This window comes from Microcaecilia unicolor, chromosome 10 (genome assembly GCF_901765095.1).
Source record: "Microcaecilia unicolor chromosome 10, aMicUni1.1, whole genome shotgun sequence".
In the NCBI taxonomy this organism is placed as follows: domain Eukaryota; kingdom Metazoa; phylum Chordata; class Amphibia; order Gymnophiona; family Siphonopidae; genus Microcaecilia; species Microcaecilia unicolor.
In genome coordinates this window covers 220,348,318-220,362,924 of record NC_044040.1, presented here as the reverse complement: position 1 = coordinate 220,362,924, position 14,607 = coordinate 220,348,318, and the positions used below count along the sequence as shown (strand labels likewise).

Sequence of the window (14,607 nt, the reverse complement as noted above, 5' to 3'; positions counted from 1 at the left end):
GTGAAAAATTACAAGAGGACCTTATGACACTGGGCATCTAAATGGCATATGGTGTTTAATGTGAGCAAATGCAAAGTGATGCATGTGGGAAAGAGGAACCTGAATTATAGTTACGGAATGCAAGGTTCCACGTTAGGAACCACCGATCAGGAAAGGGATCTAGGCATCGTCGTTGATGATATGTTGAAACCCTCTGCTCAGTGTGCGGCGGCGGCTAAGAAAGCAAATATCTATAGCAAGACCCATAGAAATAAAATGGGCCGTGATGCAGATCACTCCAGCTAAGCTTTAGTAAATGGGGGGTGGGGGGGGGGTGGGGGTGGTTGATTGCACTCACTCTGTAAACTGGAAATTCTATTCTCTACCTAATGTTGTTTTTTTGTGGTCTACTGTATTTATGAGGCATATTTTCAAAGCACTTTGGGAGGCTAAGTTCCATAGGTTTCTATGGAACTTTGGGAGGCTAAGTACTTTGAAAATGAGCTTGTATGACTCACAAATATGAATACAAGGCCGCAGAATTCACTAAACGTTTTAATTCTGTTCAAAAGATCTGATCTCCAATTAATGTTTTCGTTGATGTCTAAATATACTCTATATCATAAACCTGCCTGTCCCAGTTGGGTTTTTTTTTCTTTATTACTACTACCACTTTATTCATATACTTTATATCTTGTTACTCCCCGTCCCCAGACAACATTTTTAAAACTTATATTGTCATACTTGACAATTATTGTTACTGTTCTGTTATTTTAAATTTATGTTTGTTTAATCAAACATCAATAAAATTGTTTTGAAATCAAAAAGCAGCGATCCCTACACAGACCCCTGGGGAACCCCACTATTTGCCCTTCTCCATTGAGAATACTGACCATTTAACCCTACTCTCTGTTTTCTATCTTTTACAGTTCTTAATCCACAATAAGACACTGCCTCCTTTCCCATGACTTTCTAATTTCTTCAGGAGTCTTTCATGAGGCATTTTGTCAAACACCTTCTGAAAATCCAGATACACAATATCAACTGACTCACTTTTATCCACATGTTTATTCACTTCTTCAAAGAAATATAGCAGATCAGTGAGGCAAGACTTCCCTTGACAAAATCCATGTTGGCTTTGTCTCATTAATCCATGCTTATGTATATGCTCAATAATTTTGTTCTTTATAATAGACTCTATCATTTTGCCCAGTACCGACATCAGGCTCAGCAGTCTATAATTTCCTGGGTCACTCTGGAACCCTTTTTAAAAACTGCCATTTCACTGGCCACCCTCCAGTCTTCTGGTACCATGACTGATTTTTAAAGATAAATTACATAATAATAATAGCTTTGCAAATTCATTTTTTAGTTCTGTTAGTACGCTGGGATGAATACCACTTAGTCCAGGTGATGTGCTATTCTTTAATTTGGTAAACTGCCTCATTACATATTCCAGGTTTAGAGAGATTTGTTTCAGTTCCTCTGACTCATCACCATTAAATACTATTTCTGGCACTTGACATCTCTCCCACATCTTCCTCCATGAAGATCGAAGGAAAGAATTCATTTAGTCTTTCCACTATGGCCTCACCTTCCCTGAGTGCCCCTTATACCCCTCAATCATCTAGTGGTTCAACTGATTCTTTTACTGGCTTCTTGCTTCCAATATACCTAAAAAAGTTTTTACTATGTGTTTTTGCTGTCGCATTGTTGGAGAAAACTAGGACCAGGGACCCCCATCAGGCATTCTGCACTGCCCTGAGCTCCAAGCAATTTAACGTTCACTGAGACTCCTGTTCCATCCATGTGCCCTGGAACTTGTAATGAGCTCCCCAACAAAACTTGTTAGCTTCCATTGTCACCGTCTCCCATTGTGTAATCGAAAAGGGAACTCTGATGATCAAATTTGTGGGGGACAACCACCACTTCATACTCCATCTGGCAACTAGCGTCCAAGAAATATTAAGATCGTACTTCTGCGGCTGAGAAAAGACTCCTTGCCCATGGCACCATTTCTATTACCGCTGTCATTGACACCAGCACCTGGACGTAGTCCTAGACCTTGGGCCTGCTATGACCTGAGGAGAAGACAAATCTGTTGAATCATCTTTGACCTCCTGCATTCTGTGAGAAAGAGTATCTCCCTTTCTGTGATACAGTTAGTCTGCTGTTCTTGAAATTGATAACCTAACCCAACGATTGCTGCCACCATGCTGTTTGAATAAGATGACGAACGGATGAGCCAGTTGTTGAGATATGGGTGAACTCTGATCCCCTTGTGCTGAAGGAAGGCCACTGCCGCCACCACCACAATAACCTTGGTAAGCATTCTTGGTGTCTTAGTGAGACTGAAGGGCAGAGCCCTGAACTGGAAGTGATGGCCCCCAGCACCACAAAAAGCAGAAACTTCTGATGCAGCGGCCATATGGGTATATGCAAGTGCGCCTCCTTGTGATCGAGGGCAATGAAAAATTCTCCTGCTTGAACCAAGGCTATGACTGCTCATAGCACTTAAGACACAGTTTATGCTCTGCTATTTCCTTTTTAATGCTTTTGGCTGTTACAGTTAAATTTCTGCCTCTAGAAGAAAGTTTCATTTTAAAGCTATGGGAAAAAGAGTTGTACACTATGGAAACTAGTTAATAAAGCTTGCTTCTTCTTTTTTGTTTTTAATGAAGACTGAACTAGGCTCTGCTGTGCCTTCTAGAGGTTAAATGCCACATCAGGAAGTGCTAAGGAGGTAAATCCCTAGATGTAATAAATGACTGCTTCTTAGAGCAATTGGTCCAGGAACTGACAAGAAGGGGAGCTATTTTAGATCTAATCCTTAGTGGAATGTGGGGCATAGTACAAGAGGTAACAGTGTTGGATCCACTGGGAAATAGAGAGTTGCATGGGGACAGAAATCTAACCCATCCCTGGGGGAATTTAACACATCCCTGCCCGTCCCTGTGGGAATCTAACACATCCCCACCACAAGAAATCTCCTCCATTTCCACCCTGCCCCACCACATCGCACCTCACCACACAGTCACCTTGAAACCTCCCCCCCCCCCCCCCACACACACACAGTCACCTTGAAATCCCCAAAGAAAGCCAGATTCTATAAATACTGGTAAAAGTACCATAAATGCATTTTCTTCTATACTCTGCTGAACAAACATTTGAAAAAGATGCACATTTCCAAAAAAGCAAATATCCCTGAGCAGCATGTCCCCCTCTCCTCTCCATCCCCTTCTATCCCATGTGCTCTATTTCCCCTTTTCCTTTCCCCTCTCTCCATGTACGTCTTCCTTGCCAAACTTTTTTACAGCCCCCTCCCTCCCTCGTTACTAGTCCAGGTGAAAGGTAAGAAAAGCACTTTCCCTGGTGATATAAACTCGGCTAGGGGAGACCCGTAGAGGGCTGTGGATGTGAAGCTGATTGAGGTTCTCTCTCTTTTACCCTGACAGTTGCTTCCACGGTCTCTCAGAAGAGATCCAGGTTCCTCTCTGATGACTCTGAACATCTGGAGAAGGAGGACGAACTACACAATGACCAGACATACCTGAGCTCTGATGAAGTGTCACAGGATGACAGTCGCAGTGGTACAGTTTTTGTCTTTGTAAAAAGGAGAGATTTCATAGCAGCAGCCTGCGTACAGGAAGTTGAGTCCTGCACGGTTGTACAATGACTGTCTGCTATGAATTCCTCCCTCTGTGGCATCTCCTGTAATCCTGATGCCAGAATCTGTCCACGTATTGGTTACTAATCTCAGAATATCACTGCCTTTACTTTTCCCTGCTCAGGATACAGGCACTGAATGTCTGCTCTCACTTAAACTCATCACTCTCTCTCTCTCTCTCTCTTTTTCTTTCTCCAGAATTTGTGGCCCTTCTCACCAGTTCCCCGCGGTCCTGGTCACCAGCTTCCAGTGGAGTTGCCAAAGCACGTTTTACTCTGCTGCGCTCCAGCCTAACCTTCTCCATCAACTATGAGCGGTAAGCAATGATTTCCCCTCCCCCGCTCATTTCTTTACTTCCCACACTACCCCAGCATGTGCTGCTCTGCCCTACACTTCAGGCCTCTTACCCCAGACCTCCCCACATTACTTGGAGCCTCTATCTATTTTCTAATCAGAAAATAGAGCGATTGTTCTAAAATTAAACAATGTACCTGGATACTTGATGGTGATACTACACGTCAGTTTGATGCAGAAGACTCTAACATTTATAATCAATAAACTCTGTACATATTATGAGTTTCTCCACATAACAGAGGCTCACTAGTCCCATTTCTAATTCTTTCCTTGCTTCTGGAAAACCCAGTCCACATTCTCTGAACTCAGGGAAGCACAAACCTACCGATGAGTACACGGCAGCATTCAGCGTTCTTTACGCATTGATTGCCACCAGCTAATTTAGAGATGGATATGCCAAGCTGTCCCTGCAAGGCTAATGGGCAAAGTCAGGGCTGCCTTTTGGTTGGTTCTACTTGCCCGGTTAGCTGTGAGGGCGCCAACGTTAAATAATGCCAGTGCCCATATAAGTCCAGGCTCCTCCCTGACTCCGCCCTGGACCACCCCAGCAATAACCAGAGAGTGCAGCGGCAGTGAGAGTCTATAACCAGCGGCATTGTTCGATTAAATGCCGCTACGTATTGTCTCCTGCCCCCCCCCCCCCCCCCCAATGTGATTTATCTAATCAGGAGCCTCTTCTGACTGGTTCAATTACTTTGAATATCAACCCCACAGGAAATAACTGCAGATAAATACTGGCAAGCAGGAAGCAACCGCATAAATGCCATGGTCAACACAGACCCTGGATAATCAATGCTGGGGATTTCCAGTGACCAGCATTGAATATCTGGGTTTTGTTTTTGGCAAGCGCTAACATAACTGGCTAAGTAAATATTTAGTGCTGGCTAGTTGACTTAATACGAGGCAAAGATAGGACTGTTCTCTTGAGGCTAGAGTAGCAGACTTGGTGGAGCTGAGGGAGACAGAGAGTTACATAGAGGAGACCTACAGGGATGTTGTAGAGAAGTCCCACCTCCAGTCTGGTAGCCCCTGTGCTCCTAGAAGGAGAGCATCACCCTGGTGAAGTAGGAAGTACTCCTGTAGTCAGGACCTGCCCACCAGGGGATGTACTATCCTCTTGCACTGCGGATATGTCTCCAAGTGCTGTCTGGGAGGGAAAGGTTAGGACAGCTGTTGTAGTTGGTGATTCGATCATTAGGCATATAGATAGCTGGGTGGCTGGTGGACATGAGGATCGCCTGGTGACTTGCCTGCCTGGTGCAAAGGTGGCGGACCTCACGCGTCACCTAGATAGGATTTTAGATAGTGCTGGGGAGGAGTCGGCTGTCTTGGTACATGTGGGTACCAATGACATAGGAAAATGTGGGAGAGAGGTTCTGGAAGCCAAATTTAGGCTCTTAGGTAGAAAGCTCAAATTCAGATCCTCTAGGGTAGCATTTTCTGAAATGCTACCCGTTCCACGCTCAGGGCCCAAGAGACAGGCAGAGCTCTGGAGTCTCAATGCGTGGATGAGACGATGGCGCAGGGAGGAGGGTTTTAGATTTGTTAGGATCTGGGCAACATTCTAGGGAAGGGGGAGCCTATTCCGAAAGCCTGGGACCAGGCTGATCGGCATTTAAAAAGGAGATGGAGCAGCTTTTAAACTAGAAACGGGGGGAAGGCCGACAGTCGCTCAAAAGCATAAGGTTCGGGATAAGGTATCTTTCAAAGATATCACCAAAACAAGAAAAATAGGGTATCCTGATAGTGAGGTTGCAAAAGAGACTGTTGTAGATCAGGAGTCCATAAATAAAAATCAGACACAAGATTGCAAATTAATACTGTCAAGTACTAAGCATCATGTAAATAGGAACAACAAACATACTTTGAAATGTCTACATGTGAATGCCAGGAGCCTAAGAAATAAGATGGGAGAGTTAGAATATATTGCACTAAATGAAAAATTAGATATAATAGGCATCTCTGAGACCTGGTGGAAGAAGGATAACCAGTGGGACACTGTAATACTGGGGTACAAATTATATTGTAGTGATAGGGTGGATCAAATTGGTGGAGGGGTAGCATTGTATATTAAGGAGAACCTTGAATCAAATAGATTGAAAATTCTGCAGGAAACAAAACACTTCTTGGAATCACTATGGATTGAAATTCCATGTGTAAAGGGGAAAAGGATAGTGATAGGCGTGTACTACCGTCCGCCTGGCCAGGATGAACAGATGGATGCAGAAATGTTAAAGGAAATTAGGGATGCAAACAAACTGGGCAACACGATAATAATGGGTGATTTCAATTACCCCGATATTGACTGGGTAAATGTAACATGGGGGTTGCTAGGGAGGTAAAATTCCTTGATGAAATCAAGGGCAGCTTTATGGAGCAGCTGGTACAGGAGCCAACGAGAGAAGGAAAAGTTCTAGACCTAGTCCTTAGTGGAGTGAATGATCTGGTGCGGGAGGTAATGGTGCTGGGGCTGCTTGATAACAGTGATCATAATATGATTGGATTTGATATTAGCTTTGAAGTAAGTATACGTTCAGGGGCATTTTCAAAAGAGAAGGGCGCCCATCTTCCGACACAAATCAGGAGATGGGTGTCCTTCTCTCAGGGTCACCCAAATCGGCATAATCAAAAGCCGATTTTGGGTGTCTTCAATTGCAGTCTGTCGTGGGGACAACCAAAGTTCACGGGGGCGTGTCAGAGGCATAGCAAAGGCGGGACTGAGGCGTGCTTAAGAGATGGGCGTCCTCGGCCAATAATGGAAAAAAGAAGGGCATCCCTGACGAGCATTTGGTCAACTTTACTTGGTCCATTTTTTTTCACGACCAAGCCTCAAAAAGGTGCCCAAACTGACCAGATGACCATCGGATGGAATCGGGGATGACCTGCCTTTGCTCCCCCAGTGGTCACCAACCCCCTCTCACCCTAAAAAAAAATGTAATTTATTGACAGCCTGTATGCCAGCCTCAAATGTCATACCCAGCTCCATGACAGTAGTATGCAGGTCCCTGGAGCAGTTTTAGTAGGTGCAGTGCACTTCAGGCAGGCAGACCCAGGCCCCCCCCCCCCCACCTGTTACACTTGTGGTGGTAAATGTGAGCCCTTCAAAACCCACCAGAAACCCACTGTACCCACATGTAGGTGTGAAGCGTTTGTTTACGCTTTCCAAAAATACTAGGACTAGGGGGCATGCAATGAAGCTACAATGTAGTAAATTTAAAGCAAATCTAAGAAAATGTTTCTTCACTCAATGTGTAATTAAACTCTGGAATTCGTTGACAGAGAATGTGGTAAAGGCGGTTAACTTAACGGAGTTTTAAAAAGGTTTAGACGGCTTCCTAAAGGAAAAGTCCATAGACTGTTATTGAATGGACTTGGGGAAAATCTACTATTTTTGGGATAAGCAGTATAAAATGTTTTGTACATTTTTGGGATCTTGCCAGGTATTTGTAACCTGGATTGGCCACTGTTGGAAACAGGATGCTGGGCTCGATGGATCTTTGGTCTTTCCCAGTATGGCAATACTTATGTACTTATATGGTCTGATTTGCCTGCTAAACTTAGCTGGTCAGCGCTGAATACTGCTGGTTATTGTTCAATATAACTGCTATTTCTGTGGCAGAGGTGGGTCCTCATTTCTCTTTTCCAGAGGCAAGCAGTCAGATCTCTTTAGCTAGGTTGATTGCTGGCTCCTCTTATGGGTAATACACTTTTAGACAGCTCATCTGTAATTACTTGTTTCATTGAGAGACGCGTCTCCTGAGCTATGCTGCCTCTCTCTCTCTTCCATAGGCTTGGCCAACCCATCCGTGTTCGATTCAGTGACTCTGATGGCAGTGTTTTGTTTGAACACCCTGTACAGAGGATGTTGTCCCCGCAGGACAACATGGTAAGTGTTGCAAGTGTACATATGTGTGTAAATGAGTGTGAGACTCTGCCTCCAGTACTTGAGGGACTTATGTCCTTGTGAGAATGAAGGGGAGACACATTCATGCACTAGAGAGTGAGCTGAGAAAAGGTTTGTAAACATTTTTCCTTGTAAAACAGACCGTCATCTAGAAAGAAGTGGAGCAGGTGGCAACTATTTGATAAAACATGAAACACATGACTGGTACCATGAAAAGGGGCATTCTTCTCCCCTGTCACTAATGTGGGGAGTTTATGAAGAATTGTGAACACCCCTCCTGTCTTGATGATGTGGGGAGTATGTGGAGGGTTGGGAATCCCCTTCCCTCTAGCGGAAATGGGGAGTGTCTGTGGGGGTGGGAACCTCCTTCCCTCTTGCTGATGTGGTGAGTGTGGGGGTGTGGGTGGGAACTCCCTTCTCTCTATCTGATGTTGGAAGCATATTTGGGGGTAGCAATTCCCTTCCCTTTAACTGATGTGGGGAATGTGTGAGAAGCATGTGTGGGGATGGGAGCCCCCTTTTCCCTAGCTGGTGTGGGGAATATGTGAAACTTCCCTGTTGATGATGTAGGAAGTGTGGAAAGGGATGAGAACTGCCCTCCCCTGTTGCCAATAGGAATCCCCCTCCTTTCTTGCCAATGTGGGGAGAGAGAGAGAGATAAAGAAGAGAAAAATGGATAAAAAATGAAAGGGAACAATCAAACAAACACTGTCAGAGACAGATGTAAGAAACGGTGGGAGAAGATAGAGAAGAAATAGAAAAATGCAAATTTGGTATAGGATTTTGTAGAAAACTAAAGTAGAGTAGAATCAGAGCACTAGGATCATCTCAATTAGAACATTTACTGCTTACACAACAGAGATAAAAAAAATAAAATGAAAAAAAAAATAGTGAAAGACTTGGTTTTTTAAAACCTTTTTGGTAACTGGAAAAATATTAGTTTTGGGAATGTGTATTTCGTAGGATTTTCTATTTTGCTCCTACAGGAGAAAATATTTTTATTTGTATTTCTGCTCACAGAAGCTGTGGATGTTTAGGCTTTCCGTGTGTAATTTTTGGTTCTTCATTGAGTGATTGCTGAAAGTTGGCTGTGTTCTGAGCATCAGATTCTTGTGTGGGATTTTGCCGCCCTACAGTTTCTGTCTGGGGATCTATATCAGTCTGATATCTGCAGCTTCGCTAATATGAAATTTTTTGTTACCCACTTAGAACTTGGTGGTCAAGCGGGATACAAATGCTGTTCTTAAATTAAATTATTAGGATGGACCTGGGGAAAATCCACTGCTTATTTCTAGGATAAGCAGCATAAAATCTGTTTTACTGTTCTGGAATCGTGCCAGGTACTTGTGACCTGGACTGGCCACTGTGGGAAACAAGATACTGGGCTTGATGGACCTTTGCTCTGTCCGAGTACCACCACACTTATGTTCCAGAACATTTAGTGTACAACAGACGTCTGATCCTCAGATGTTTAACTTGGGTTTCTCTGGCCCTATGGAGATAGTAGAGAGAGAGTGAGGTGCAGGATACAATCTGTCTCATTCCTATCTGATGGTCTTCATCTTTACCTCTGCCTCCTCTCTGACCTCCATCCTTAGATCTGTGGCATGTGGAGAAATCTGCAGCGATCCACCCTACAGCTCCTGAGAACAGCTCAGATCTTTGTGTCATTGATGACGGGCCGAGCCGAGGGTGAGCTTCATGGCAAGATTATCAAACACCGTGCACTCTTTGCTGGTAAGTATGTCACCTCCTGTTCTATCCACTGAAGATGTCAGTTGTGCATGACACACCGGCTCACAATCAGGAAAAGCACTGGTATGTCCATGAATTGCTGATATCCACATTATATTCTGCTGCTACAGATGAAGTCGGGTTGTTGGGATGGGCAGCAGGGGACCTACCTATAGTAGAACTCTTGCTCTGGAGATACCAGTAGAGGCTCACCTTAAAAACTGACCCTCTGCAATGCCTGGAAACAGGTTCAGGGAATGGGACCAGCAGGTTCACTCCATTGCAGTCCAGTAACACATATGTTTGTTTACTGATAATGGCATTTTAAAGAGGATACTCTAGAATAAAGATGAGAATGGAAAGCTCACAGTCACATCTTCAATGATTTCCTAAAGTAGAATAGACAAATTACACACAGTCCATAACTTATCCAAGTTGCAGCTTCTTGAACACTCACTGAAATGAGATTTCAGCCTTGCTACACAGGACTTCTTTTCCACAGGCTCACACCAAACACCACACTTGGTGAGACCCCCCCCCCCCCTCTCTCTCCAGTGCGAAGGATGAGGCTCTCTTGCCTTCCTGTGAAGCACCTGAGATCATATTGCCTGGCTGCCTCCCACAGCTCCCCAGAATCCCAGTGTCCAGGGCTCACTAAGCCTCTTTTTCTCAACTTCTCTTTCCCTTGGGAGCAATTGTAAAACCTCTTTCTTTTTCACCTCACCAAGATTGAATTCTCCAATCCCAGTCAATTCTCGGTTTAAAGTCAACACAGACCATGGATAGAAAAATACCTTCTTGTAGCCCTGCAGGTCTGTACACTCATCTTGCTCCCTGGTCATCCCTGTGTGGCCTCCAAGCTGACCAGTAGCAGCCCAGCCATAAGAACCAAGCAACCAACCAACCAGGGAAGTTAATTGCCAGGGGAAAGGGAGAGGCAGCCAAATGGAAACCTTTGCTTGGGGCTTTATGTTCCCTGGGGAAAATGCTAGATTCTGGACTAACAGGAGGAAGACACAGCTTGCAAGAGTTAGGTACAGGTCAGAGTGGAAATCCTTGAACAGGGGTCTACAACATTTGTGAGCCAATTTGGGGTCACTGTAAAAGAAAGTAGATGAGGTATGGGATATTTCTCAAGCAGCTCGAGTGTTGAATTTCATGACATGAGGTTTCTCTTTGCTTACAGAAACATTCAGTGCTCTCCTGAAACCTGTGGATACTGGATACTTAGGTACAGGAGGGATTGCCATGCTAGCTCTGAGTGATGTGGAAGACAGCCTGCACTTTGTCCTAATGTCCAAGGGACTCCTGGACCGAGCTGGTAAAAGTAAGTGCAGAGAAGGGCTCAGTGCACCAAGTTGCATATTTCCGGGTTGAGTGTTATAAATAAACCTGCTCAGTGTGCACAATGCTCCTGTCATGGGGGAATAAGTGTTATAAGCCCACCTTGTGTGTGCGTACTAAGACTGTGAGGTTTATAATGCTGCTCTCTGTGTGCATGATGTCGCTCACCTGGTGAGTACAAGGGTTCTAATGCTGTTCTGTGTGTGCACACGAGGGTTCTCATGCTGTTCTGTGTGTGCACGATGTCATTCACATGGTGCGTACGAGGGTTCTCATGCTATTCTCTGTGTGCACGATGTCATTCAAGTGGTATGTACGAGGGTTCTAATGCTGTTCTCTGTGTGCACAATATTATTCACGTGGTGCATACGAGGGTTCTCATGCTGCTCTGTGTGTGCACGATGTCATTCACATGCTGCATATGAGGGTTCTCATGCTGTTCTGTGTGTGCATGATGTCGTTCACATGGTGCATATGAGGGTTCTAGTCATGTTCTGTGTGTGCTCGATATCGCTCACATGGGCTCTGACTTCTGAAGGTGACTTTTTGCTTCACATTACAGGCTATTCATCAGTACCATTACGGATACAGATTCTGCACCAGAAGCAGCTCCTGCGGGAGATTCGAGCCAGTGTGACAGCAGAGGTGAGTATGATGGAAAACTCCAGGGCAGAGAGGATACAGAGTCTGCTGGGAATACAGGGAAGGGGAAAAGATGGAGTGTGTGAGAAGTCTAAAATGCTACATAAATATGGGGAGAGTGACTTTAATTACAATTTCCATGAGTATAAAGAGTCATATTTCCAAGTTCCATAGGTTTCTGTGGAACTTTGGAAGGTTAAGTGCTTTGAAAATATGCCTCAAAGTGTTTTAGCCATGTCGAAGAGCGGTCTGAAAGCTGCATCCTATGATGGCTAATTCTGTTAGGATGTACCCGGTTTGTACACTGGGTCATTTACGCACAAGTGGAAAAATATCTGCCATCTTTTGATGGTGCGTACTTTGCTGGTGGGCGTTTGCATTTCACATTTCAATTTTATTTAATATATCACCTATTAAACTAATATCTAAGTGGTTTACAGTGTCTACAACACATGGGCAGAGCTTGGGTGTTCAGAAGTCCATTCCAAAGATTGTAAGTCGTGTAAATTCTGGCTAACATCTAGGCGTTGGCAATTTACATGGTATTTTCTGTTACTTGTGCTAATTTCCTAGAAAGACTGGTAGGCACATACTCTTCTTGATCGAATAAAGTGCCCCTTTTACAGAATTACCCTCCATGTGGATAAAGTGTTTGCACAATGCAACAAAGTACAGAATTGAATCTGCATTTCTGAGGGGTTTAGGGAGGAAACACATAGAAACATTGAAAATGAGGCAGATAAACACCCTACAGCCTTTCCAGTCTGCCAACCCACACACCAACTACTAAGCTCTACAAATCCTTCTTCCCCTTTACAGATCCTCTATGCTTGTCCCATGCTTTCTTCAGTTCAAATATTATCCTTGTCTCCATCATTTCTGCTGGGAGGTTGGTTTACATATCCACCACTCTTTTGCCTTTCATCTTCCAAGTTTATTAAAGGCTTATATCCCACCCATCAAGGAACATCTGAGCAGCTTACAATTAAAGAGGGGGGGGGGGGAAGGATAGAAGGAAAAAGGTAAACAGTAGCAGAGATTGGGGAAAAGAGGGGATGAAATATAATATAAACAGCAACGCAGTAGAGGAAAGCACAGAGAGAAGGGGTAAGTGACTGTCAGGGCACAACCGCTCTCAAGGAGCAAAGATGGGCAAAGATTAGCTATAGGCGTCCACAAATCGGAAAGTCTTCAAGTCAGCCTTGAAAGATTCCAGGGAAGATGATAGTCCATGAAAGAGACTTGCTTCCTCTCCGTTTATACCAGGAGGTATTTAAATGTCTCTACCATATATTCCCTCTCTCACTTTTCTTCCAAAGTATACATATTGTATGAGGCCTTGTGATGCCTACTGCACCCCTGACCTGAGTTTGAATTCTACATGGGGATTTCTTTCAAGTAGCGCACTCTGACCAGCCCAGCCATCCATACATGTATGTTTTCAGACAGTATATAACTACCAAGCCATAGTCAGGTGGTAAAGATCACTGGGGAAGTTAATGGCAAAGTACCTTATTAATAGTCTTCCAAGAAACTGTCACACGTGGCAACCCTCATAAGACATTTATGATGGTACTTCCATACAGGGGACTGCCTTTAGCTTTTTACTGTATGCTTTTGACGGAGACCATTGACTATTTTAGTAGCCGCCCTCTGGTCCGACCCCATCCTGTTTATATCTTTTTGAAGGGGCATCTCCAGAATTGTACACAGTACTCTAAATGAGGTCTCAGCAGAGTCTTAAACAGAGACATCATCACCTCCTTTCTCCTACTAGACATTCCTCTCCCTATGCACCAAAGCATCCTTCTAGCTTTTGCCGTCACCTTTTCTACCTGTTTGGCCACTTTAAGGTCATCACATACAAGTCCCGTTTTTTTTCTTTCATGCACAAATGTTCTTCACCACCATACTGTTCAGTTTTCATAATCATAACCCCAGTATTTATAACTCACTCTATCCCAATTCAAATTGGTTTGACAATGATTGACAATAAACATAAAATAAAAACTTTACAACAAAAATAGAAATAAACAATGTAAATTAAGACATCATTCTATAAAACTCAACAGCCTGTTCCAGATACTTCTAAAAAAGAAATGTTTTCAAGCTATTTACCAAACAACAAGTAGAAGATTGATGTTTAACAATTAAAAGGTAAAATATTCCAAATTTGTACTACCTGATATAGAAAGGAATGTTCAAAACCTTTTTTTTAATAATGAACACCCCTAAAAGATGGGGCAGACAGCAAATATTCATTATTCAAGTGAGAAGAAAAATTGGTTAACAGAGCGAGCAATAAAGTAATAGCAAACTGGAGTAACACCAAAATAGATCTTATAAACAAAATAAGAGATCTTAAATGTAAACCAAGCTGCAACAGGCAACTAGTGAAGGGACCTAAGTAAAGGATTTACATGCTCAAATCTTGATGATTTATAGATCATTCTGGCTGCTGTATTCTGAAGGAGTTGTATCTTCCTCTGCAATTTAACTGAGATCCCAACATAAATAGAATTACAATAATCTAATTGAGACACTATCAGACTCTGAACCAATATAGAACAATGTTCTATCATAAACAGTGGCCAAATAGACCTAAGTTGGTGTAATCTTAAAGTTTTTTTATACAGATGATTCACCTGAGTTTCCAGTGTAAGTGAGGAATCCAAAATAACACCTAAAACCTTGGAAGTTCGATCAACAGTCAAAAAACCAACCTCTCCTAACAGTATCCTTTCTGGCAAAAATTCAAAATGCAAACCAAACCATAATACTTTGGTCTTATTGGTATCTAATCTTAATCAACATGAATGAGCCCAACCTTTTGTTTATACAATGAACAATTTATTAAAAGTAGACTGTGGAGCATAGGAACTAAACTGAAAATATAAAACCTCACCTGAACCTAAATTTAATGAACTTAACTCATATATTAAACAAAGTGGGTGAAAGTGGTAAGCCCTGGGAGACTCTACAA

The 14,607-nt window shown here is 43.3% G+C and overlaps 1 protein-coding gene across 1 annotated transcript in view; it reads left to right on the top strand.

The window, feature by feature from the left end:
• Nucleotides 1-14,607, top strand: part of CHRD (chordin) — a 95,092-nt gene that overhangs the window by 12,230 nt on the left and 68,255 nt on the right. Inside the window, exons 4-9 of the mRNA XM_030216181.1 lie at nt 3,435-3,569; nt 3,845-3,962; nt 7,790-7,886; nt 9,503-9,641; nt 10,825-10,965; nt 11,545-11,627. Coding sequence (XP_030072041.1) covers nt 3,435-3,569; nt 3,845-3,962; nt 7,790-7,886; nt 9,503-9,641; nt 10,825-10,965; nt 11,545-11,627 — 713 coding nt within the window. The remainder of the gene's footprint in view (nt 1-3,434; nt 3,570-3,844; nt 3,963-7,789; nt 7,887-9,502; nt 9,642-10,824; nt 10,966-11,544; nt 11,628-14,607) is intronic.